At 55.5% G+C, this 26,164-nt stretch overlaps 1 protein-coding gene across 4 annotated transcripts in view; it reads right to left on the bottom strand.

Annotated features, from left to right (window-relative positions):
• The window catches only part of PTPRU (protein tyrosine phosphatase receptor type U), a 56,387-nt gene that overhangs the window by 12,287 nt on the left and 17,936 nt on the right, over positions 1–26,164 (bottom strand). Inside the window, exons 3-27 of one of the 4 annotated variants that reach the window (XM_064398099.1) lie at positions 22,841–23,112; positions 22,688–22,769; positions 21,878–21,993; positions 21,514–21,688; positions 20,301–20,594; positions 19,427–19,735; positions 15,971–16,080; positions 15,455–15,656; positions 14,526–14,628; positions 14,142–14,415; positions 12,519–12,555; positions 11,850–11,988; positions 10,038–10,067; positions 8,919–9,076; positions 6,561–6,751; positions 5,323–5,395; positions 5,108–5,184; positions 4,368–4,385; positions 3,555–3,591; positions 3,154–3,251; positions 2,946–3,062; positions 2,211–2,365; positions 791–926; positions 549–698; positions 272–445 (exon numbers count right to left, since the gene is read on the bottom strand). In XM_064398099.1, the coding sequence (XP_064254169.1) occupies positions 272–445; positions 549–698; positions 791–926; positions 2,211–2,365; positions 2,946–3,062; positions 3,154–3,251; positions 3,555–3,591; positions 4,368–4,385; positions 5,108–5,184; positions 5,323–5,395; positions 6,561–6,751; positions 8,919–9,076; positions 10,038–10,067; positions 11,850–11,988; positions 12,519–12,555; positions 14,142–14,415; positions 14,526–14,628; positions 15,455–15,656; positions 15,971–16,080; positions 19,427–19,735; positions 20,301–20,594; positions 21,514–21,688; positions 21,878–21,993; positions 22,688–22,769; positions 22,841–23,112 (3,527 nt within the window). The remainder of the gene's footprint in view (positions 1–271; positions 446–548; positions 699–790; positions 927–2,210; positions 2,366–2,945; positions 3,063–3,153; positions 3,252–3,554; positions 3,592–4,367; positions 4,386–5,107; positions 5,185–5,322; positions 5,396–6,560; positions 6,752–8,918; positions 9,077–10,037; positions 10,068–11,849; positions 11,989–12,518; positions 12,556–14,141; positions 14,416–14,525; positions 14,629–15,454; positions 15,657–15,970; positions 16,081–19,426; positions 19,736–20,300; positions 20,595–21,513; positions 21,689–21,877; positions 21,994–22,687; positions 22,770–22,840; positions 23,113–26,164) is intronic. The other 3 variants (XM_064398100.1, XM_064398101.1, XM_064398102.1) reach the window with 3 other exon arrangements.

Here is a 26,164-nt window from a genome sequence, read left to right as displayed (position 1 = left end):
CCCACAAAAGCTTCCTCTCCCTCCCCTGCTCCACTGTCACTGCAAAATCCTGGAGTCCCTCAGTGCCTGGCTCGTGAGAGCAGGAGAAAAGCTCTTGCAGGGTGCTACTACACAAAAGAAGGAGTGGCAGGACCCCATTATGCCATCCCAACCCTTCCCCTCCTGCCCATGTGCAAAACGAGGCCATAAATCCAAACCAAACAAAGTTCTACCACGAAGAGTTGCCTGAGCCCACAGGAAGCAGCCTCTTCCCTCCCCAGGGAACACTCACATCAGTTAAGGCCGCATTGATGTAGTTGTTGCTGTCTCCATCCACGGAGATGAGGAAGGGAAGGCATCGGTCGGGCGGCAGGACGTCCATGCTGCGGTTGCGCTCCCGGTTTCGGGGCAGGAGCGCGATGCTGCACTCCTCCACATCCAGGTGTGGGGTCACCGAGTTCAGGGTCTGCGGGTACACGGGTCCCCCTCAAAGCCCTGCCTAGTCCCAGCAGGGGGTGCACCGGGAGGGTAAGGACAAGGGGGAGTTGCAGAGGTTTTGGGACGCTCACCTGGAACTCCTCCCGCAGCTGCGAGGAGTTGCTCTGTGGCTCTATCCTCACCATCTCCTTGTAGGTGGGCTTGAACTCGCTGGCAGGGATGCTGGTCTCCCCACACAGACAGGCCTCCAGGATGGCGTCATGGATGAAGATGTACTGCTCCTTTGGGGAGGAGAGGGGACAGGGCTGAGCCTCCAGGGCCGGCTGGTGACAGCAGCCCCAGGTGTCTCCAGCTGTCCCCGACGCCCGCTCACCTCTGTCTGGATCATGTTGATCCTCCGCGAGCACAGGGTCTTCACGCAGTTGTAGATGTCCACGACACCCTCGCACTCAGCCATGTCCAACATCACATCCAGCACGATGTAACAGCCAGTCCTCCCCGTGCCAGCACTGGGGATGGAGGGGGAAACAGCAAACACATTCACAGTCTGTGCTGGCATCCACACACAGCCCGAAAGGCTGCTGGGCACCCAGCAATGCCTCTGTGGGCGAGGGCTCAACACACAGATCCTGTACCCAGCAACCCCACAGGGCTGCCAGGACCTCACACACCTCCAGAGGCTGGTTTAGCCGTAAACCTGCTCAAACACCCCTGCTGCAGCCCCAAGGGTGTATGAAGATCAGATAAGCACCCATGTCTAAAGTTAATTTTTAATTTAAGGCAGCACAACACATGGTTTTTGCAATAAAACCGACAACTAAACCATCTAAGTGCCAAAAGTCCCCTGGGATCTCAGCCCAAAAGCACCAAGGAGGGCTCAGCTCTGAGCCCTGGCAGAGCAGTGAGGCTCCCCTGGCATGAACAGGTCTGAATGCACCAGGTGAGACCCTCAGGGTAAGGCTAAGCCCAGCAGGGTACCCAGAGTGAGTCCAGCAGTGGTGACATCCAGGCCCTGGCATGGCTGCTGTCACAGTCAAAGACCTACTGTGCCCTGACACCCCCCCTCCAGCGATGTGTCAGGAATGGAACCACCCCCCTGTTCCTTTCCTTCAGAGTCTTTTCCAGTGAAATACTAATTTCTGGGGCTGATGAATCACTCGTCATGATTATCAGTGATTACAGGCTATGGGCACTAATCACACTGGCTGGTGAATGAACACTGATGAGGCAGTTGACAGGGAGAAATCAAATAAAAAATAAAAAAATCCCTCCCACTCATCAGCTCCTCCTGGTTTGCCCAGTGGAGGAAAAGCCATTAGCCCATCATGTGGGAAAGCCTGCTCAGGGCACAGAGAGCCACCAAAGCTGCTCAGATGTATCACTGGTGTCCTCCCAGCTCCAGTGGCTGAGCCCTGCAGGGACAGCCCTGTGGGTAACCCTGGGAACAGGGCTGTCCTGCTGCCCCCCTGCCTCTCCCTTCAGCCAGACCATCCGCAGTGGTCAAGCTGCTCATTGCCATTTCACCTTTGCCCACTGGGACAGAGCTGTCACCAGTAACAGGCTGGGGCAGCCACCAAACAGTGCTGCTGCCTGCTTGTCCCCCTGGACCAGCCCCTGCTGCCACCAGCCCAGCAGTGACATTTCACAGAGAGATGCCATCACAGAGGGATGTCAAGGCCAGGTCAGACAAGGGTTGGAGGAATCTGGACTAGTGGAAGGCATCCCAGCCCATGGTGGGGGAATGAGCTTTAAGGTCCCCTCCACCCCCACCTGTGACATGTGTCCTGTCCCACCTGCAGTGGATGACGATGGGGCCGGCGTCGGGCGGCGTGGACGCCTTCACCCTGCGGATGAAGGCCAGCAGCCCTGTGGCATGGTAGGGGACACCATGCTCGGGCCACGACATGAAGTGGAACTGCTTCACCTCGTGCCGGGCCGAGTAACCCCGCTGCAAGGGAAGGGTGAGAGGGCAAGGTCACTCAAACACTTGATTTTCTCAGGAATCCATGATTTTGCCAGCTCAGCACCCACGCGCAGATGGACCACACAGCAGTCACATGCTTGGGCAGCCCCACAGCTCTTTCCTCTTGGCTGCAAGAGGGTTAAAAACCACCAAGCAGAAAAAGGAGGAGGTGGCTGCAGCCTCAGGTGTCCCTGCCCTATAACCAGACAGTAATTTGACATCCCTGTAGATTAAGGGGTAAATTGCACTGGCTCCATCTCCAGTTACCGTGCTGCAGAGTGATGGCTACATCACCTCCAGCCCAGAGGAGAGGAACGCATCCTTCACCCCCACCACACTCACACAAAAATTAAACACTCACTCACTGTCCAAACGAAGGTGGGACTGAGCCACTCGCCCGGCACAGGGTGCAGAGCCAGGGAAAAGGCAAAGAAAGGAGTGACTGGTGACCCCATATTGGGTTAAATAAACAGGGTACTCATAAATGCCAAGCTGTGGAGCATGAGAGGTGCCCGGGGGGGGGGGTCTGTCCCCGAGGCAGGGTGGGGCAGGGACAGGGCCGTACCCTCTCAAGGGCGAAGGTGCGCACAGCGTACTCAGCCAATGTCTCCGACTCCACCAGCGTGATCTTGATGTCCCCGTACATCTCAGAGTCATCCGGCCAGTACTTGGAGCATTTCACCTGCAAGGAGAGCACGGGATGGGGGCTAGGCTCTGCAGAGATGGCTTCCAGCAGGGATGGGATGGCATGGCACGGTAACAGGGACGCTTACCCGGCCCACCTCCACCAGCTTGGTGATCATCACGATGCTGGAACAGTGCTCCTGCCACACCATGCGCCAGAAGTCGTACACCATCTCCTGCTTGGGCCCTGTGGGACACAGTAAAAGCCCCCAGGGATGGATGGGCACCACCAGCAGAACCCAGCCCTGGCAATGGCCCAATGCTACCATGTTCCCCCCTCCTGCCTCTGAGGCACAAACAGCTCCAGAGCACCTGAGAGCCCTTTTCCCCAGGGCTGTGCAGTGCCAAGGGGAGGCAGGAGGGGTGGGAGCACCTTCACATTGGCCCCCTCCCTTCCCGTTCCTGCAAGGTTTAATCCCACCAGGAATAAAACCTGGCTGCTACACAGGAACTGAGGAACCACTGGCTGAAAAGGCAGGGCCTGACTCACCTTGTGTGGCTATGAAGTGGTTGGACCTGTGGTAGCCCTGCAAGGGAAGCAGAAACATCACTCCCAAGCTGGGACACAGACCCTTAGACACTTCCCAGACACCCAACTGGTAGAAATTCCCTACAGCCACTGGGCCAGGTCCTGCAAGTCCACTGCAGGAAGAGGAGAAGGTTCAGCAGCCATCCCACACCTTGTCCTGGGACAGTGCATCTCCTGCATCCCACAAGAGGCTCACGTAATGCCCAACCCACACCCCTGGTCTGCAAAATCCTTTGTCAGCACCTTGAGGGATCCACAAGCTCCACTCCAGCTCCTTCTGCCACCACACTGCTGCCAGGAGAGCCCCACTGGTGACCCCCCACTGCACAGCAGCCACCTGGTGCTGAGACAGCCCCATTCCCCTCCTTCATCCCAGCTGCTCAGCCCTTAAAAGGACATGCCAAGGAGCACATTCCAGCCAGGCTACTGCCACAGGCACTGTGAACACAGTGTCCCACATCCTGGCCACATGTCCAGCAGAGTTAAACCACACCACACGCATGGAGGTGACAGTGGCTTCTCCATCCCCTGTGGGTCTTTTCACAGGGGATTTTTGTGGGTCAAATTCAACCCCTTCTCAGAGCACGCAGGCCCTGTTTTCCATGCCCCAGTGCCACACAGACCTTGCATTCCCGTTCCCTGGACATTCCCAGGTTTATGGACACATTTTCCCAGCCTGCCTCTCCCTGATGGTATTTAGACCACACTGCCCAGGGTGAGACCTGGCAGGAGATGGGAGCAGAGAAGGGAGGAGAGGGGGAAGAGTCTACTTACTTCTCGGTTAATCCGAATCTTAACGATCCCATTGGGACACAGGTTTGAGAGAAAAAGATCAGAGATATTAGTGAGGCACAGAGCAGAGGGGTTAGAGCACCTGCCCTGGAGCAGGCCATGGAGAGACAGGGCAGAAAGGACACAGGGGACAGGGACAGGCTGAGGAACACTGCTAGGGCACTGGGATCAGGCCACCACTGACAGACAACACTCTCTGAGCAGGAGGGGAAAGTGGGATTTGCTGCTGCTGCCAGGAGATGCTGGAGCCTTCCTGCAGCTGCTCTGGTCTCAGCACTACTGGAGGTGGCAGGGGACATAGCTCTTGGGGACACTGCTCTCAGAGGACACCAGGGCTGGGCTCTGCCCAGATTTACACACACCAGCAGGATCAAGGGGTACTCCAGTGTGAGCCCCAGATGGTCTCTTGGTCCTCTCAACCTCTGCATCCCCCACCCAGGGAGAGGGAGATCCACGGCCACATGAGCAGGTGAGGGGGAAGTGGATAGAAAAGCAGAGAGGGAATGAGAAGGAGGGACAGAGCAGAGAGAGATGCAACAAGCAGAAACTGCTGATGAACACAACTCAGGCAGGTCCTTCATGATGTGTTCCAGAGATGCACTGACCAGCCCACCCTGGGCTGTCCAAAGTCCTTCAAATGCTGCTGGACAGACCCTGAGAGGCCACAGGAAGCTCGTGCTGCAGCCCAGAGTCCCAAGGACACAGGCCCTGTCCCCACTTACGTCGATGTAGTTGGCATTGATGTAGTCGGAGTTGGGGTCCCCCAGCAGCGGGTGCAGCTTCACGCGGTGACGGTCATCTGGGGGCAGGGGACAAGGAACCATCAGTGCCTGCTCACCCACAGGGCACCCTGGGCAATCACTCTGGCCCAGAAATCTGCAGAACATGGGATTCTGAAGCTGTTTGGGGTATCTAGGCCTTTGCTAAAGGCACTCACATGTGGACACGTGATCTTGTCTCCCTTTGGTCTTGTCTTTCTTCTTTGAAGCATCCCAGCCTTCAAAGAAACTCTGTAAGGAAAGGATGGACATCTCGAGCTGAGGGCAGGACTCTGGGGTCCCCCCAGCCCCAAAAGCTACCTGGGGAGCAGGACATACAGGGTGGTCCCTCCACCCCAACACCTGGCTCTTTGCAGCCTCATCTCCACCTCCACAGCACACTCTGCCAGCTACACACTCCTGTTACATCCACAAAACAGTCTATTTTCCAGCAAATTACAGACTGCCTGTTTTGGTTGTTTTTTTTTTTTCCTAGGGTTGGTTGTAGTTTTTTTTTTATTCCTAAACCTCCCCAGCTCCTTTCTCTCCCCAGCACAGAACAGGTTTGTGTGTAATAACAGTGACATTCATAGATTGGCGTAAGAGGTGGAAAGTGGAAGGAAATTACATGTTTTCTCCCCTCCCATAATATCTGAGTGCTTTCAAATGACTAGTTCCAAGAACATACAGCAGCTTTTCAAGGAGCACTAATGATTATCACAAGCCCTGGTTTGTCCAATGCATGAGGCCGGTGGGGGGATGGAAGAGAGCTCCTGCTCCTGAAACAGCTGAGCATTAAACAGTAATTTCAGTGGGAAATTTCAATCTCCAGACCTGTGGGACACCAAGGAGTCAGGAAATGACCCCGCTGCTGTGCTGAGGCAGAAACTTGTGAAATAACCTGCTCTGTTACGAGTGCTCTGACCTGGCCAGCTGGGATGGACATGATGCCACCAACCAACAATTCTTGGGAAAGAAATCCCTCCCCTGGCATCACCCTCCCCAGCATCCTCTCCCTAGGGTCTTCATGGTCTTGGAGCTGCCAGACTGCACAAGATTTGCTTGTTCTTAGGCTATGGCCATGCTTATCATAGGCCAAGTGTGCTGGAGAGCAGAAGGTGACAGGAAAAGGAAGGAGCAGCCCCAGCCCTTGCAGGACAGCTGGGATGACACACTGCAGACAGGGCTGGCTGAGCTGCATTGGCTCACCTCAGGGACCTGCTCAAGCTGAGAAATAACCCAGAGCTGCCAGCATTCAGTCCCAACTTGGGGACACCCCCCACGCTGGCAGTGCCAGTCCAGAGCTGTGAGCTCCAGCTCCATCCAGAGCTCCAGACATAGAGCATTGTCTCCTTGCACACGGATCCCATCCATCCTCCCTCCCGCTCCCCGAGACGCTGGCACAAGGTGTCCCCACCTCATACTCCTGCTTGAAGCCGTAGCCTTCGGCCGTCTTCATCTGGTTGATGTGCTGCAGGAGGTCGGCCACGCGCACGGCCGGGTGCAGCTGCCCCGTGTGGTACGGGGAGCCCTTGCGGCCGCACTGCCGCCGTGGGGAGCCCCCCAGGAGGCTGCTGGACTCATTGACCACGCTGCTGCGCTGGTCACCTGCACGAGGGAGGGACAGCGAGGGGCTATGGGGGCAGCCAAACATTGGGCTGCATCCCCATCACCTCCTCACACCCACAGAGGGGTGGGGAAGACATACCCAGGAGATGCGGCTGCTGCAGGCCCTCTCTGGGGACCACCAGCCCTCAATCCCGCTCCCATCCCCTCATGTTCTCTGCAGCTCTTCCTACACCACAAAGCCAAGAATGCCCAGTACAGCCTTTTAGGACCTCAGCAGGTCTATTAGAAATCAGTAGGCAAGGCCATAAGGGGATAATAACCTCATTTCCCCTCGGCTGGAACAACGAGCTCCCATGCAGACAAGCAAGAGCTCCATGCCCAAATATTCACACAAGATCCTGAGTTGAAAAATCCCCTTGCCAAAGTCTCCAGCACAGCTTAACAGTTCATTTCCCTCACTGCTAGAGACCAGCTCTGGATTCCTCATGCTGCCACAAATGGAGCTCACTGCTGTTTGATGGAGAGCCTGTGCAGTGTTTACCTGGTTTATGCCTTTGCTGTGTCATTACCAGCAGAGCCAGGCTAAGACCCCACCTGTGTTTGTCAGGGCAATTTCTCACACCAGATCCCAAAATTTGGGTTTGCACAAAACCTGATGCTCTGCGCTACTCCCAGAGATGGGCAAGCAGGGAATGGTTAGGGTTGGAAGGGACCTTAAAGCCCATCCAGTCCCACCCCTGCCATGGGCAGGGACACCTTCCACTGTCCCAGGCTGCTCCCAGCCCTGTCCAACCTGGCCTAGGACCCTTCCAGGGATCCACAGGCAGCCACAGCTGCTCTGGCCACCCTGTACCAGGGCCTGCCCACCCTCAGAGGGAAGAATTCCTTCCCAATATCCCATCTATCCCCTCTGGCAGTGCGAGATAACAGGACAACCCAGGAGAGCGCCTCCACATCCCATGACCTGACGAATGGGCTCATCAGCTGCTGGGATTAAAGAGGAATTAATTAATTGCTGGCATTTGCAAGGTGCTGCCACAGCCACATGCTGAGGAACCACTGGGGTTGCCATGAAGATTAGTGACTTTCTTTTAAATGCACAGAAACTGAAGGGGTGGGGGGGAACAGCCACCAACCAGTCACCAAGTCATTAATTTCCCTTCATTAATTAAGGATGTTTACAGGCAATGGAGACTCCCCCAGCCATGGTAGGCAGCCCAGGCTCCCCAGCTCAGCCCCACCAGCCTTGGAGAGTTTCAAGGACAGCAACCAAAGAAAAAACACACCTAAGCTAGCTGGATGTATTCAGAGGAGGAAAAGTTTGCCCTCTGGGCTTTAATGATCCATGAGACAATGGCAGGGAGCGCATTCCTCCCGCAGCCCGTGCGGAAGAGCCGCGTGCAGGCGGCATCTCACAGCTACTGTAACAGATGTTATTAGCATATGGCAGAAACTGGGGCAGCCAAAGAGTTATTTTACAACTAAATCAGCATGGAGACACATCCTCCAGTGGGTGTGAAGTTATCAGTCTCCCTCTGATGGGAGCACAGGGGCTCTTTAACCCTTCAACGCCCAGGCTGTGCGGGGAAGGCTGGGGGAAAGTTTCCAACCTCAGCATAAGCCAGGAGGTAGGATTCACCCAGTTCCAGGGGGCTGCAGCCCAATCCTGAGCCCACAAATGGCCTCAACCGGCCCAGCCACAAGCTCAGATCTCCATGAGAAGACAGATCCAGCTCCCCACAAGAGCTTCCCCTTCAGCACAGCCTGGATGGGGCAAAAGCTCCAACACCGATGAAATCCATGCCCTTGGAGATTTACACAGGGCAGGGAAGAGTCTGCTATGCCACACAGATCAGTCTAAAATAGATGTAACACCAAGCCTTCAAGAGAATCACAGAATATCCTGAGTTGAAAGGGACCCACAGAGACCCCCGAGTCCAACTCCTGGCCCTGCACAGACACTCCAACAACCCCACCCTGTGCCTGAGAGCATAGTCCAAACACACCTTGAGCTCTGGCAGGCTGTTTCTGTGATATTTTGGGGTTATTGGGCACGTCTGTGGCTGAAAGGAAGCAGGGGGGTTGTCAGGGTCCCCATCCTTACCTTGGTTCCCACAGCTGTGCGATGGGATGCTGGGTTACCAACCTCGCCTCTGTTTGCACAGCTGTGGAAGGAGAACAGGGGATGCCAGGCTCCCACCCTCACCTCTGTTTGCATAGCCGTGGGTGTCCATGAAGGACAGCCCCAGGCGCTCGTCCTCCTGCAGGGTGCTCTGGTCGGTGAAGCTCCTGTCGATGGCACTCATCATGTGCGTCTTCTCGTGACGGTAGTTTATGGTGGCTTTGGTCATATTCACGGGTTTCCTGCAGTGGGGAGCAGCAGAAGTGAGCAGGGCTCACCATCAGGTGCTCTAAGGTCCCCTCAAAGCTCCTGGGCTCAGATTATTCCAGCAGCAGAAGGGATTATTTTCAGCAGTGTGCTCATCATGCTTTGGTGCTCTGCTGTCCCAAGCCGGTCACAGCCACACGTGCAGCATCCCTCGCTGGCTGCAGCAACTCCAGCTGCTCAACCTCAATATGTCCCCTCCTGTCCCCTGCCCTTGGACAGCCAGGTGTGCTCCCTGTGCAGTCAAATGCTCTCTCCAGCCACCTCCCATTGCATGGATCTGCCCCAGCCCTGCGCAGCCCCGGTTCTCCAGGTGTGACACCCAGGTCTAGTAGAAGGTGTCCCTACCCATGGCAAGGGTTGGAATGAGATGAGCTTTAAGCCCCTTCCAAGCCAATCATTCTGTGATTTTAAAGCCATGTCAGGGGCCAAATCCATCCCAAGGGATGGGCTGGACCCCCCTGAGTAAACCCATGCTCGGCACCCACTGAAGAGGCTTTTTCCCCCACGCAGGGTCTCGTTAGGCACCTAACAAAGATGCTGGGAAATCCCAGGAGTTCTCACTGGGACAGAACCTCCCACCCCAAATTCAAGTCATTCAGGCAAAGAAACCTGAATGAACGTTTTTGAGAGGCAGCATCAGGCTCCAAAGCCAGAGCAGTGATTAAACCAGAAGGATGAACAGGAGATCTGAGCCCATGTCGGCATTGTGGTGGGGCTGGAACACTGCAAGGCACTGCTAAAATCCAGAATTCAACTCAGAGTTGCTGACCCTTCCCCTTTACACTGCCTTCTGTCTCTAACAAGCTCGGCAGCATTATTTTCCCTGATCCAAAGAGACCCTTAAAATGCCCTTGGCAGAGATAAGGACTTGTTGGAGCAGCAGGGTGAGGGGGGTGGCCGGGAGGAGGGTAAAGCAGGAGAATGACAATTACTTACGGGTAATAGGAGTAAGAATAGTAGTTCCTCCTGGCAAGCGTGCAAAGAGAACAGCAGAAATTGCATAAGCAGCTTTTCTCCAGCATTGGGAAGGGAGGTTATAGGGCAAGTCAGCTGCCAGAAAATTCAATGCATCATAAAGGAATCAGGCTCCCCTGTGGCACCCACAGGTTATTTACTCCAGGCAGGAGCCAGCATCCTGGCAGAAGAGCACAAGCACCGGCTCCCAGCGTGACCACATTTGTGGTGGGTGTCCACTGCAACCTTGTCCAAGGGGTCATTATGGTCATTATTTTAAAAATTCCATAATTTTTAAAAGTGAACAACAAAGAAGTCCCAAATGTAGGGATTTCCCCCAGGCTGTTGGTTAGGGGCCCAGAGGGAGAGATAGTGTTGGGATGTCACATTCACAGTGCACCTTTTACTAGAGACACATATTCCAAGGCTGCATTTCCATTCCACCACATCAGTGTTTCTCCAATGGCAAAGCACTCTGGAGAAGATTTATGAGCTTATCCCAGCTTCCCAACAGCCCTAAATTCAGGCTTCTCAGCACCAGATATAATTTGTGGCTCTGGTTTATCCTTCAACAGGTTCATCCTGGGATGCTGAAGCAGAGCTGCTGCTCCTCCTCCTCCTCCTGCCTGGCAGCACTAGCAATGGGAATGCAGCAGCCACACTCACAGCTTCCCACCCACAGCATCACTCCCCAAAACACATCAGCACTGCTGGCATCTGCTCCATCAGGGAAGGAGCCAGTGGAGCCACGAGCCAGCCCCACACCTCAAAGCGTGCAGGGATGCTACAGCCCCACTCTTCCAGCAACATAAATCCACCAGGATCCTTCCAGGGTGCACGGAGCCATGAAGAGCTTTGCAGATTTACGGGGGCCGAGGCTCTGCCCTGCTGTTTTTCTCTCCCTGTGGCTGTTCATGTACTTTGCTGTATCCTCCCAAGCCCCATGTTTAATTGCTGTCCTTTATCCCAGCTCTGAGAGCCCCCCTGGCCTGGCACTGCCTTGAGCCCTGCACAGAAGAAGCCACTTTTCCAGGGCGTTGCATCCACATGAAAAGCAGCGGCCGCATCCCCAGCGCTCCCAGGGATGAGTGTCCCGAAAAGCCCTTACCCTCCCCCCTCCCACCTCACGAGCTCCCCCAGTGCAAGCCCACCACAACAGCCACAGCCACATCCATGCTAGATGCGCTCCTGCTGGCCTGGCCAAGGCAACAGGGAATCCCAGAGGCAACATCTCAGTGTATATCAAGCTGATTTTTGTAATTTTGGGCTGGGGGTGCAGGGCTGCACACCCTGGGGTCCCGTGGCTGCTGTTGGCAGGGAAGAGCTGGTGGGATGGGGACAGCTGGGCTCAGCACCAGTGCAGGGCTCGTGCATGGGCCAGAAGCATTTCCATCCATGCAGGATTGCCAAAGCAGCACAAAGCCAAGAACCAGCAGGAAAAGAAGCAAAAGACCAAAAATTATGAGGGAGAGGGACAGTGGAACAAAGCTGCAGAGGGGGTAGGGACATCCCCAGGACTTTGCTGCTCAGTCCCCAATGTCCCCTGCCATGCCTGATGTCACAGAGCATGAGGGGTCTGTGCCCAGTGGGATGCACGGGCACATGGGACACAGCTCGGGGGAGCATCTGGAGCCCACCCAGGGCAGCTGAATCCCCACCAGTAACTCCAGACAGTGCTGCGGTGGTGGAGAAGAGCTGAGCGGGAGGGAGGGAGGGAGGGAGGGAGGGAGGGAGGGAGGGAGGGAGGGAGGGAGGGAGGGAGGGAGGACCAGCCACCAGCCCAGGTCTCCTTACCCTTTCCGAATGGCGATGATGATGGCCCCCAGCAGGATAATCAGAATGATGAGTCCTCCAGCACAGATTCCCAGGATCAGACCCATCTCCTCCGAGTGCTGGGACACCTCCAGGGGACGCTTGCTCTCTTTGCAGGCAGCTGCCAGGGGACAGGGCCAGGCAGAGGGGTGGGTGCTCACGGGTGCTGTGAGCGCACACCACACTCCACTCCAAGGGGATTGGCAACATCAGGCATGAAAACACTGGGATTTGTCCCATGGGATGCTCATTTCTCCATGAACACAAGTTATGCAGCCAAGACAGTACAGGGCTCTGCAGTGCCACACTATGACTGTGGACAAGTCCCTCTCTCAATTCCAGTGAGGCAGGACAGTCCCTTTGTGCATCTTTCATCACACACACCACCACCACATCCATCATCCACCCCTGGATCAGCATCCAGCATCACCATTCCAGCCCCACCCCACTAACAGCATCAGGAAGGAAAATTCAACGAAGGGAAAAAAACCCCAGATGCCAAAGAGAGTGGGAAACAAAGGAGCGTGGGGTGGAGCAGGGATAACCCATCACATGCAGCCCAACCACCACCAGTGCTGGTCCAAACCCACTGGCAGAGCCCCGACCGCCGGAGCCGCGGCCTCGCTGTGGTCAGGGGAAGGGAGAGCTCACCTTTGCGAGCGATCCGGACACAGTTCAGCCGAGTTTCCTGTGGAGGTAAAAAGGGGGGTCAGTGCTGGATGAGCATCCCAGCGGCTCCGCTCCCCACTCTCACCCAAGCGAGGCTGGGTGGGCACAGGCTGGTCCATTGGTGCTTTGGCCCCCAAATTGAGGGAGTCCATGGGTGATTTGTGCTGCGGCACCCAAAGAGCTCCTGGGGACCCACATCCCAAGAGATGCTGCTGAATGATCTGTCCCCAGCACTCCCAGGTTTAGCTGGAGCCACTGCTCCTGGCACAGAGGGGATGGTGAAGCTCAAGAGCATGGAGAACCCAGCAGACACAGCCAGTCCACATGTCACCAATGTGCCACCAGCTACAGCTGAAACACTCCCAGGATGTCATCCAGAGCTTCATGGGTTTGTCTTCCACTTAAGTTTCAAGCCCCAGTCCTGGTGCTCTGCACGTGTTGCCAAGGTTGCCACAAGGTTCCAGCTTAAGTCTCCAATAGTTTTAACATTTGCAATTTAGGGATGGGTACAGATAAAATATTCCATTTTTCCATGCATCCAACTTCTGTTGCAAAATAAAAAGCACCATTTTGGCAGTATTGTCTTCTCCAGTCTCTCAAGACACCAGGCACCAATGTGCTCCATCCACCCTTGGCCCAAGACCTCCCCATGCCACATGCCCAGGGCAGGGCCAACTACAGCACTGCTCTCCCTGGGATCTCCAGCTTTTCCTTTCTCCTGCTTCTTGCTTCATCTGGCACAAAACCCATGAAAAACCCCAGCTACGATCCAGCATTTTTTCAACATCTGATGGCAGCTGGGATAAATCCATTACCTCCCAGCAGGACAGACGTAACACAGCATCAGCCACCAGTTATTAACCAGTGGTGCCAAGCAAGCCAGAGCCAGGACCCTCCCTGTCCCTCTCGGCTCTAATTACAACAAAAAAATGAGGAGTGAACAACCCCAGAGCAAAGAAAAGGACTCAGTAACCACTATGCAGCAGGACAGAAATGTGCAGGATGAGGATGCTCCTGCAGGTTGGACAGGAGCTGCTGGAGCAGGTGATGCCAAGAAGGGTCCCAACAGCATCCAGGTGGTCCTGTGGGTGACTTGGAGGAATCAGCCCGGTGGGTGCAGGGGGTGCAGCTCTGCAGAGGGAACTGGCAGCAGCAGGGAGGGAAGGGCAGCCCGGGAGGTCCCAGGAGTTCTCTGGAGCTGGGACTGGCCGTCCTGCCAGCGCTGGGTCCCAGCAATGACACACAGCTCTGGCTGCCCAAACAGTCCTTCTCCAACCCAGGAGCAGCCCCAGGAATAGGGGCTGCCCTGCACTGGTGCTTGTTGGTGTCCTGGCTGGTACTGCAGTGGGTGGGGGAAATTAGACTACTCCACCCCCCTGCATTGGCATGGAGATGGGGACAGGCACCAACCCAGGGATGCTGGAGCAGGACACCCACCCATCATCTCAACATGCCATAAGGGTGGCCTGGAGCACCAACTGCCCCCTAGCAGGACATCAGGGGTGAACCCAGAGGGTGACCCAGGGTAGGGCAATCTAAAAGTTGTCCCATTTTTACCAACCCCCAGACCCCAGCCTGCCCTTACCAGGTGCCAGGGCTACTCACCCCTTTGAGGTTGCTCATGGCCTGGAAGTAGATGAGATAGGCCTTCTTGGGCTCCAGAGGCGGGTTCCAGTAGCCGCTGTAGGTCTGGTTGTCCCCCACGGTGAAGGGCTTGGCCTCGGTGAGGCTGCTGGCAGGCAGCTCTGCCCCAAAGTAGTGCACGGAGCCGCGGGACATGGCATCATCAAACGTGAGCGGCACCGGGAAGCACTCCTGCCCCCCCAGCTCCCGCTTCAGCTTCTTGGGCCGGTCCTCCTCCACAATCACCTGATAGGTGCTGGTGAGGGCCAGGCACAGGTTAGTTTTGGGAAGAAGGGTCCTGCCCTTCCTTGGACCCTGCTGTGTCACCCCATTTTGGGGTCTCACCCTCCTGCAACCCTGACGTACCTGATGGGAGCCCCTCTGCCCTGTGCTGGCCGCAGTAGCACCGTGATGGTGCTCTCTGACTCGCTCAGTGGCGATGGCATGTCCCCGTAGTCAAAGGTGGGAGCTGCAACAGGAGCTGGGGTGAGTCCTGGGGCTCCCCCGGCTTAGGGGGAAACTGAGGCACGAGCAGCTTTGCCCAGGGCAAGGCATCACCCAGTGGTGTCATATGAATTATTTCAAATGAAATAAAAAGCCTCTCCATGTCTTGTTCAAGAGTTGAGAGACAAGCCCTGGGTGTGCACAAGGGAGGTTACCAACACCAGTCTGGCACAAGAGAAAAAACAAGAGTGGGATCCAACCTCAGCAGGACCCAAATGCTCCAGTCTTGAGATGTGCCCAAGAACAGCACCACTCAGAATCACTGGAACAGTGTGAGCTTCCCCCACCCCAGGGCAGAAGCACACCTGAGCCAGCCCAGCAGCACCCCCCAAACCAAAGTGGGGGACCCCTCTCATGTCTGGCATAGTCTTGTGGTCCCCAAACCATCACTGGCAGCCAATGGGGTCCAGCTTGAGCTGCTTTGTCCCAGTGTACCCATTCACACTCAGTTCAGCCCATTTGCTGCAGTTAATGCAACACCATGGACAGGAGCAAAGAGCCCCGAGTACTGCACAGCTTATTAACAAAGCCCAATTAATCCCTTGCTCGTACACTGAGAGCTCAGACAGCACTGGGCCAGCCAGGCTCCCCAGACAAGGACCCACCAGTCTGGGACTGCACGGGGGCTCACAGCACAGCTGCCACCAAGAGCATCTTTCTATGGCAGTATCCAGCCACCAAAACACTGCCAGTCACCAAAACCACAGGAGTGAGCCAGAGGCTCCACACCACCATAGGACACCTGAGTGGAGGAGAAGCCCCAGGAGCAGGAAGGGAGTGGGGGAACCTACCGGAGATATTGGTGGTGATCTCGGTGAGCGCCGTCTGGCCAAAGCCCTTGCCGGTGCGCGCCCGCACGGAGAACAGGTAGGTGGTGCCGGGGTGGAGGTTCGAGAACACGTGGTAGGTCTCATTGCGCAGCTTGGACACCGTGCGCCGCGGGCCCGGGACATTCACTGCAGGGTCTGAGGACTCGATGCTCTGGTAGCTGATCTGCAGAGACAGGGCACAGCATCGCCCGTGGCCGTGGGAGAGGGGACAGAGCCCAGATTCAGGTGGAGAAGGGATTAAAACAACTAATTCAGAGGAGGGGGTGGTCACGGGGCAGCCTGGAGGCAGCCAGGGACTTTTTGAGATGAAACAAAAGCAGAGGTTCACTGGAAAAGCCAAAGGGCTCAAGAGTAGCAGCAGCTACCTCTAATCCTCATGGCCAACAGCAGAGGTTGTCCCAGACTCCTCCAACACACCCCTCAACAGGACCCTCCCATGTCCCCAGTACCCCCGGTGCCACACCGGCCAGGATGTACCTCATACTGCGTGATGAGGCCATTGGGCTCCACCGGTTCCTCCCACTTCAGGAATATCATGTCCTCCAGTGGGGTGAAGGTGAGGGACTCGGAGGCAATGCCGCCAGGCACTGGGGAAGGAAAGGAGATGTACTTGCATGCAGCTGGAAACCAGTCTGTAAGGAGAAATCCTCCAGGAAACCCCTTTGGGTGGCTGTGGCAGTTGTGCCCTGTGACCAAGCCACCACACTCCCTTTGCCTAGTGCCACCAGACAGGATTGGTGGCTCCTCAGGAGACACCCAAGGCATTGATGCTCCTGGACCCACTGGTGACATTTTGCCATGGGAGGGGGAGGTCCCCACACCAGTACAAACCCCACAAGTACCAGCGGCAGCACAGGTTGCCCAAGCTTTTCAGCATGAGGAAAAGAAATAAATTCCCTTTTCCCCCACAAGCCAAATTCCCCCCAGAGCCATTAGCATCCTGTGGAGACACTGCCAGCAAGCAGCAACATCCTCACATGCAGACGGGCTCCGGGCTCGACGTGGCCCGGCCTCCCCTCTAATTAACACCACCACAATAATAACTGTAATCACCGACGGCAATCAGCGGAGCCAGGATCAATATCCGCTCCTTTATGATGGATTTCTCCACCCGAGGCGGTCAGCGAGGAAAGGCAATGGCTCGGGAAGGCACCGGCAGCATCCCCCACTCCCAAACCTTGCAGGGGACAGCAGCTCTTCTCTCTGATTGGCTTTTCTCACAGCTTTTGTTCGGGTGTAATTACGGGACTGGGAGAGAGGGATCACCTCCCGCGCTTCCCACCGTGCAAACGAGCCGTTTCCACCTGATTTACAAGTTAATTTAATCAGAGGCACTGTGTCCTACACGTGTACACAGGCGCTTATTAAATTCAGGAAGAATTACGGAAACCTGTAGGGCAGTAAAGTGTGTACCTACAGAGACTGGGTTTTAATATACAGAACCTACACTATATATAATTATACGTTATTTTCTATTATTATATATAGCCTGTATGATATAGACAATGACATCTTATTTTATATTATTATATGTTGTATCATTGCTATTGTCTATAGGGTAATTTATATATTATGTTAATATTATAATACCTACATATTCACATATATATATATATACACACACATAGATATTCAAGTACAGGTATCGTGCTTCCATCCCAGGTTGAGAGAGGCAAAGGATGCACACAACAGCTCCCAGGTGTGCACGTACCCTTCTGCTATCCGTATTTGCACACATATTTATCTATGGAATTATATATATTTATCCTGAGTTGCATTGCATGCTCCCTGCCTGCTCCCAGGAGAAGTGGCTCCCTGCAGCACCATCACACTGGTATTCCCACAGGTCCATGGGATTGAGTTTCATCATTCCATGCACACACAGAATGAAGTCTCCAGCTGTGGGTCACCTGGATCCATGGGGGGAACTGAAACACCAGCTGGACACACCAGCTGGATGCAGCACACTTCCACATGCCCAGCACACCTCTGCCTGGGGTCCAAGAAGGATGCTGTAAACAACAGCCTTGGTTTGGCCCAGTTACTTGGATTTTCCAGCCCCAAACCAGGGTTTACCACTCAGGATGGGGAGGTGCATCTTCGCAGCCCACCAACAGCAGCCCCAGGGGATGCTGCTGCCAAAACTGGCCTTGTGCCAGAATAAACCACAATTAAGGGTCCTATCATTAACGAGCTTTCGGCACCTTGGTTTACTTGCAGGGGCAGCTGTTCATCCCACAGTTCTAGGATGAAATCATCATCCTCCCAGGCAGGCTGGGCCAGACACGTGAGGAGTATCTGCCATATATCCGTAGGAGGATTCCATAGATCCATCACCACAAGACTGAATGTATACACAGCCTCAAGTTCAATCCAAGGGGGAAGCCAGCAGCCCCAGTTAATTGAGGCACAGGAAAAAGCAGCTGGAGTGATTATAGTATAGCAAAAAGACATCTGGAGCTCCTGTATTAATATTCCATAAGCAAACAGCTGGAGCAGTCACAGCCCAGTGAGAACAACTGGAGCAATTATAGCTGGAAAATAAACCACTGGCAGGGCGGAGCTGGGTGCCCCCGCTGGGGCAAGCTGAGGGTTGAGGATGTGGAAAGTGTTGGTGTACAGAGGAAGGTGCTGGATTTAGGCTTTGAAGATAAAAAAAGAGTTGCTTTCAGCGCCTCTCCAGCTCTTCAGATTTTGCCTTCCAGCCTGGGAGGCGGGAGTGAGCTTTGCACACGTAATGGCAAGTGCTGTGCAGGGGAATTCCATGGCAGGCTTTTCCTCAGGGGTTCTCCGGGGCTCTGGAGGCAGCTCAATCCCTTGCAATTACCAGTTCAGTCCCTTTAATTGCTGATTTTTTATGCTTTAAAAGTGCTTTGGAGATTAATTCCGTTCTTGCTTAACAGATGACTCCGTGAGAGGCAGGGATGCTCCAGCCACACTCAGCAGTGGGAGAGGCCAGCCCCCGATGTGGCCTGTCACTGATGGGCAGCACTGGACACATGGAGCCAGCTCTGTCCTGCACCTCCTGCCATATCCCCTGGATCTCCAAAGCCCAGAGTGACTCAGGCACTGCTGATGGCAAGCTGCAGTCAGGGTGAGGGGCAGGTAAAGCCAGACCTGGTAAAGGAAACCAACTTCTCCAGCAGCCTCAGCTTGAGCAGATCCTCAGGGAAGGGCTCACCAGAGCAAGAGATTCCAAAACCAGGAAGTCCTGGAGCAATGCTGGAGCGTCCATCAAGGATGTCCTCCCACTCAGGTGACAGGGAACCCAGAACAGGGCACAGCCAGAACAGGTGGAAAACAGGAGCAAAGCTGCTGCCAGAAACCGGGGCCTCATCACTGCAGAGGTCTCTGCACAAACCCAAACCCACCCGAGAGCAAACTTCACCAGGGAAGAGCATCAGGGAAGCCAAAAAAAGCTGCACCTGCCCTGGTGAACAGCACTTTCCCAGAAATGCATCAGAAACCGAGCAGATAAAAGATGTTACCTAAGTGTAAAGTATTAATTGTTTTAATTGCTGTTATTATAGCTGCCAGGCTTTGGTTCCCAATAACAAGTGAGTGAGGATGACCTGTGCTTGAGAAGCTGCTATGAGCCAACACCCACGCCCTCCATTGGGCCAGTCAGGGGTAAAATTCCACTCCAAGGATGAGGGCAGTGTGTCCACAGTGACATCCCCATCCAACCCCTGAGCTCCCCAGGCATCTCCCTTCCCCAAACACCATCACTGCCCCTTTCTTTCACCTCCTGTTGTACACCTCTGGGGCTGTGAGATCCTTTTCACCTCCCCCTTGGATCAGGAGATATTCCCATCATGCCCATGGGCCAGGAGCCAGGAATGCACACCATGCCAGCCACAGGAGAAACCCCAGCAGCTCACCAGCTACAGAGTTCCAATTTCGTGGATGATGGACCTCCTTGAGCAGACTCACCATCCTCATCTGTCTGGAATATCACCTCCTTGCCCTCCTTGCGGCCCTCGGGGTTGGAGAGGATGAGCTTGACGTGGATGTTCTTGTAGGGCAGCAGATTTTTGATGGTGTAGCGGTTGGCGTTCCGCTCCATCTTCACACACTCCTGGAAGGTCTGGTTGTGGCCACTGCCCACGAAGTAGCGGTAGCACAGGGACATGGTGTAGGTGTGGCAGCGAGTCAGGTTGTAGCCCAGCGGCTCCCACTGCAACGTCAGCTGTCTGGACTGGATTTCGGAGAAAGCCAGGCCTTTGGGGGCTCGCATGGGCTCTGTGGGGAAGAGAGACGGGGAGAAGTGAGTGAGGTGGCAAACATCTCATGGATTTATGTGTCTTATCAGGGAAAACACTTTTATCCATAGGGACAAAAGGGACGAGTGCAGAGAGCAACTGCAAAACTGGGACCAGCCCCAGCACAGAATGCTGCTGCCCTGCAGACAGGGCTGGGGACACCACTGGGGACATCTCTCAGTCACCAACTCTGCAGGGACAGCAGCTGCCCCACGCTCATCCTTCCCTGTAGAGGTGAAGCAGGGTGCCAGCCCAACAAGCAGCCCTAGCTACGCAGAGAAAGGTGCCTGCCCCATGAGAGCCCTTGTGGTGTCATCACACCCAAGTCAGGCTCTCGAGACAAGAGGGACCAAGTGCCATCAGTGGGAGGGAGTTTAATCAGCTCTAATTGGAGTGAATGGGAGAAGTTAACGAGGGGGCACCTCTGCCAACAGCACACACACACAGACACACGGGTGCCTTGGGTTAGCTCCTCTCCTCACCACAGGAAGGGGCAGGGCTCGGGGTGCCAGGAGAGCTGTCCCGAGGGACGCCATGGGGCCCACCTGCGCACTTGGTGCGGCTGATGAGGGGCGGCCCCGGTTTGCCGGTGCCCCCCTCACCGGGCCGGGTCAGCAGGACACTGATCTCGTACTCCGTGTCAGGGTCCAGGTGCCAGAGCTTGTAGGTCTGCATGTTGACAGCGTGGACCTCGGACCAGGGCCCCGAGGTCATGCGGTACTCGATCTCCTTGCGCACGATGGGGCCGTCGCCGATGATGGAGTTGGTGTTGAGCTGGATGATGAGGTAGGTGGAGCCGGCCCGCAGCAGCTGGGGGGGGGCGATGGGCGTGGGGGGCTCTGGAAGAGAGCACAGAAGGGGCAGGTGGAGCATCCCCAGAGCCAGCACAACCACAGGTTTATTTTATGGTTTACAGCCTGCAGTCAGACACATTTCCAGTGTCTCTTCCCACACAAACCCACCACACTTAGGCTGGAGAAGGGAACCTTTAGGCTGACCTAACTATGGCCTTCCAGCATCTGAAAGGGGCTACAAAAGAGATGCAGAGGGACTTTTTACATGAGCATGTAGTGACAGTACAAGGGAAAATGGCCTCACACTGACAGAGAGTAGGTTTAGATTAGATATTAGGAAAAGATTCTTCCCTGTGAGGGTGGGGAGGCCCTGGCACAGGCTGCCCAGAGAAGCTGTGGCTGCCCCATCCCTGGAAGTGTCCTAGGCCAGGCTCTGTGCAACCTGGTTGAGTGGAAGGTGTCCCTGCTCATGGCAGGGGGTGGCACTGGATGAGCTTTAAGGTCCCTTCCAACCCAAACCATTCTGGCATTTGTGCTGCAGAGCACAGAAACTCAGATTCCCCACCCAGAGGATGTGGGAGTCACCCAAGTACAGGACAACAACATCCAGTCTTCAAAGTTCAGTCTGTGCCTGTGCCCTCCATCACTTTCAGAAGGCTTTAACAGCTGCAATAGGGTTTCATCTGATCAAACCTTAATTGTCTTTATAAGTCGCACAGCCCAGCATGGTGCCTCACAGTTTCACCATAATTAATTAATTCCCACCTACTGCAATCAGAAATAAATGATCTAAGGCCACCAGGAAAGGGAGTTTCTGGTTTTCTGCCGCACAGTCCACGTTTAGCAACTCTTCCACAGCGGGACACTGCAATCCCCGTGTTCCAGGCATCCCACCTTCCTCTGCACACAGCAGAGCAGGAGTGGCCCACCATGGCCCAGAAGTGGGCAAGGGCAGCTCACCTACCTTTGACGATGAGCTCGGCGAAGTTGGAGACGCCGGCGCCACGGGGGGACTGGGTGACACAGCGGTACAGGTCCTGCTCCGCCTTGGACACCGCGTCCAGCTGGAACGTGGCCAGGAAGCGTCGGTGGCTGATGTGCTTCACCGAGGCAGCAGGGACCACCTCACCATTCTGCCTCTGCCCACAGGACACACACAGAGTCACAGGGGGCATGGTGGCACCTCCAGAGCCACCAGGGGTGTCCCCACATGATGTCTGCTTAAAAGCAGGGGGATCGCCCTTGTCCTGCCATGTCCAGCAGGGTTTTCCCACAGGACAGCCATGTGTGGGGCTGCCTGCGGCCGATTCACCACAACCATTCCTCACCTGCATGAGGAAACGCTCAGCCTCGGCAGCCTTGCCAGCGGCCACGCACTGGAAGGTGGCATTTTGTCCCGCATTCACCTCCACATCACCCAGGCGGGAGAAATGAGGCGCTTTCGCTGCCGAGGGACAAAGCAAGAGGTGAGGAAGGACCTGAGGTCCAAGGAGACACACAGCAGCACTGCCACAAAAATCTCTCCCCACCCAAAAACCCACCCAGGATGTCACAGCTGAGCCGAGCTTTGGACAGGCCTGATGCCCACCCTCAGAGCCTGGCTCCGAGTCAGGAATGTGTTCCAGTCCCCACAGAACCAGCCAGTGTCCCAGGGAGGGATAAGCCTTTCTCTTCAGCACCCCACAGTGCTGGTGCCAGATGCAGGGTATGGGATTGATAGAGGGGGCAGGTCTTCTGCCCAGCCTGCAAGAAATAGGAGGTGACCCCAAGAGCCAGTGTGTTGGGACAGTCTGGGATTTTGGACCCCCCACAAGCCTGGGTGGCCCCTCTTGATGGGGACACTCATGCCTCGTGTTCAGTCTGTGCTTTTTCTAAGGTTTTATAAAAACTAAAAGCAACGTTGCAATTTTTTTGGTGGGGATAGGGATGGAGATGCAAAAAGGAGCCTCAGAGGTGCCCAGGAGATGGAGCTCCACCAGCGCAGGTAACATCAGGACACCCAAGTGCCACCAGGCTGCACCCTGACATTAGGCCCTCTGCTCTCCCCAGAACCATCCCAATGGACACCAGTTCCAAGCCCTGCTGCCCAGCCCAGCCCAGCAGCAACCCCCCCTCAGATCCCATCCCATGGCACTCACAGCATGGATAATTCAGGAGCAAAATGTCATCCAGGCCCAGGTACCCCCTGCGCTCGCTGGAAACCACCGCCTCGAAGAGCACCTGCGGCACCAAACAGGGGTCACCCGTGGCCAGGGGTCCAGGCTGGGGCCAGGGGGGCTGCCGGGCCTCACCTGGTACTCGCTGGGCCAGAACAGGCTGACTGCCAGCTCTGCCTGGTGCCACTGGCGGCCGTGCGAGCCAGACGCGTTCCAGACGGCGCTGCCCACCAGGCCCCCCGTGACCCAGACGTAGGCGCTGAGGGTGCCGGGGCTGTGGCCATCCCGGCTGAACATGAAGTAGCTGAACTGGAGGCAGTGGGTGTCATTCTCACTCAGTGCCTGGAAGAGCAGGTGAGCTTTCTGGCCCGGGCTGTGCTGAGAGGAGTTCACCATCAGGTAGGAGCCTGCGGCAGCGGGGGAGAAGGGGGAGAGAGTGGAGTTAATTATGAGGATGGTGAAGGGTCTGGAGGGGCCACACAGGGGGTGGCTGAGGGCACTTGGTGTGTTCAGCTGGAGCAGAGGACACTGAGGACAGAGCTCAGGGATCTGCAGCTCCTCCCGAGGGGCAGCTCCCATCTCTGCTCTGGGACAAGGACAGCAGCCAGGGCACGGCTGGAGCTTGGCCAGGGCAGCTCACGCTGGAGATCAGGGCAAGGTTCTTCCCCCAGAGGCTGCTGGCACTGCCCACGCTCCCCAGGGAATGGGCACGGCCCCGAGGCTGCCAGAGCTGCAGGGATGCCCAGGGTGGGGTTGGTGGGGAGTCTGGGGTTGGACTGGATGCTCCCTGTGAGCCCCTCCCAACTAAGGAGATACCATTATTCTAATCTCCCTTTACCACCTCTCCTGAGCTTTGCCAGCAGGGATAGAGAAGGTGGAAGATATGGAACCACAAAGATGCCCATGTGCCCCAGGGCACTGGTCCATGACAGCCCATGAGGATGTGTAGGACAGGAGGGACTTGGGATGGAGTCAGGAGCAGATGCCTTCTGCACAGCAGCAGGACACTGCAATGGGACCTGGCTGCTGGATGAGGAGGGGAGGATCAGAGCTGCTGCCTCCCCAGGGCCCCAGGGTCAGGAAAGGCTTCGATGTTGCTCTTCTTTAACTCTCACAGCTTTGGCTGTATCAGTCCCCCTCCCCAGGCGGGCCCAGATGTTTACCTCCATTCCCAGCTCCTCATATCCTTTACCACACAATTGTCACCACATTTAAACTGTGCTCAGCAGGCACTCGCAGAGGGAAATCCTCATTGGCTTAAGCAGCAGCAGCAGCATGCCAGCTCTCAGGGGTGCCTGGGATGTCATTCCCAGAGGTGCCCCACCACCAGCAGCTGCTGGGATCCCACCTCCCACCAGCCAACATCACCAGCAGCAAAACCAGGAGTCCCAGCACAGCCTTGAAGCCTTCCTTATAAAGCACCCAGGATGACAATCCCAAATGGGATCCCAAAGGCAGCACCATTCCCTGTCCTACATGCTCCAAGGCAGGCAGTCTGAAGGCAGGAGGGGGATGCAGGAGTCCCAGCCCTTCGTGACAGCTCCCAGAGCTGTACACCACAGCCATGGGGCTGGCACACAGGATGGATGGGAAGCTTCCCCACCAAATCCTCCCCCTCACCAAAGGCAAGGGATTATTCATCTCCATTTTAATACCAGCAGAAGCTGTAAGTAACAGAGCTGGGCCATTTATTCAAGCCTACCATTGTTTTCCTGACAGTCAGTGCTTCGTTATCAATTAATTCTAAGCTCAGGCGCTTTCCTCCCCTCGACTCCCACAGAGCAGCTCCAAGAAAAGCCAAAGGAAGGTGAAGGGGAATTGTGGGGAGCACCCATCTATGTCCATGCAACATTTGGGATCACAGGGGAGACCCATCTACTTGGGACCTGCACCTGGGGGGACCTCAAAACACCCAGGGTGTCACAGCACCAGCTGGGGTGACACAGTGCCAGTACCAGATGCATCTCCTTCAGGGGTGGGAGCTGGGGCAAGGGAAAGAAATCCCTAAAAGGCAAATTTTCCCCACACCACTGACCTGCGTGGCTGCCTGGCCCTGCCAGCCCCTTGGGGTGGCTACTCAGGGTGAAATAAAGCGATGACAATATATTTCCTCCGAGTCCAGCACAGCTCGTTTCACCCACCAAGGGGAAGGCACTATGTCCATGCTTCTCTTTTTTCTCTTCTCATTTCCCCCAGCAAAATTACTTCTGCTCTAATGAGATCAGCCCCATTTGGTCCAGGCAACAGCAGAGTGGAAAGAGACCATTGACCCACCCCATGCCAGGGGACATCTCCCAAAAGCCACCTCATTAATGAATGGGCTCTCGTTAACAAACAGGCCCTTCCTCTGCCCTCTACAAACAAAAAGCCATAGAACCAAAATAAAGAGGCCAAGACTAAAATTAAACCACTGATGTGTTATTTTAAAAGACAGAGAATGCCCATAAGGTCACCTGGGAGCAGGGATGCACCTGAGCATCCTTCATCAGGCAGGGCTTCCCACACATGCTATTTTCCCCTCTTAATTTTCTTCCTGGTGTTGCAGCATTGGAAAAAGCAGGTTCCAACCACTCGCTTTTGTGCTAATTTTATCCTCCTCTGCTGTAAATATCTGGCATTAACCTGAAGCCCAGGGTGTGGGTTGGGTTTCTTTTATAAACATAAGAGAAGCAAAGGTACTTCAAACTGCCAGAGGGCAGGGTTGGATGGGATATTGGGAAGGGATTGCTCCCTGTGAGGGTGGGGAGGGGCTGACACAGGGTGCCCAGAGCTGCCATGGCTGTCCCTGGATCCCTGGGAGTGCCCAAGGCCAGTTGAAGCCCTGCTTGCCCATAGGGAAGGGGCAGCTCTTCCCATCATGCTGCCCATCCCAAGGGTTCTGCCTGCCACTGCACCCCTCCAGGAAAAACCCAAACAGCCCTGCAAGAAGAGGAGGGAAGAACCCACTCCCCCCACTTCCCTGTCTCGATGAGTTTTTCCTCCTACAAAATCACTGAGAGATAAAAATAAATAAAAAATAACTTCCAAGAGCTATTAGAAGGCAGGGAAGGCAAGCAGGATGACAGGGAGAGGGCGGCACTGCCAGACAAGAGGTGCCAGGGGAGCAGGTCTGAGCACGGCAGCATCTGTCTCCAGGAAATCCCACTGGAAGACAAAGCTGACGTGTGCCGGATCCTTCTCCATGTCACAGCCAGCACAGGAACCAGGGAACCACTCCCCACTCTGCGCTGGACATCTCCCAAAGCAGCCCCAGCACCAAGGGCTGATCTCCCACCACCACACGGTCCATGGACAAAATGCAGCAATTCCCATGGGAGCAAACAATCGGGCTTCATTGTTCAAGGGTTTTATGGATTGCAGCAGGAGCTGGTTGGGAAGTGGTGCTGGAGCTGAGAGCTGAAGGAGCAGCTCCTTGGATGGGATGGGGAGGCATCAGAGTGCTTCAGGGTGGGGACAACA

The sequence above is a fragment of the Passer domesticus genome, chromosome 24 (assembly GCF_036417665.1).
Source record: "Passer domesticus isolate bPasDom1 chromosome 24, bPasDom1.hap1, whole genome shotgun sequence".
In the NCBI taxonomy this organism is placed as follows: Eukaryota; Metazoa; Chordata; class Aves; order Passeriformes; family Passeridae; genus Passer; species Passer domesticus.
The sequence above is the reverse complement of the archived record's forward strand: the minus strand, read 5'-3'. Positions and strand labels throughout refer to the sequence as shown.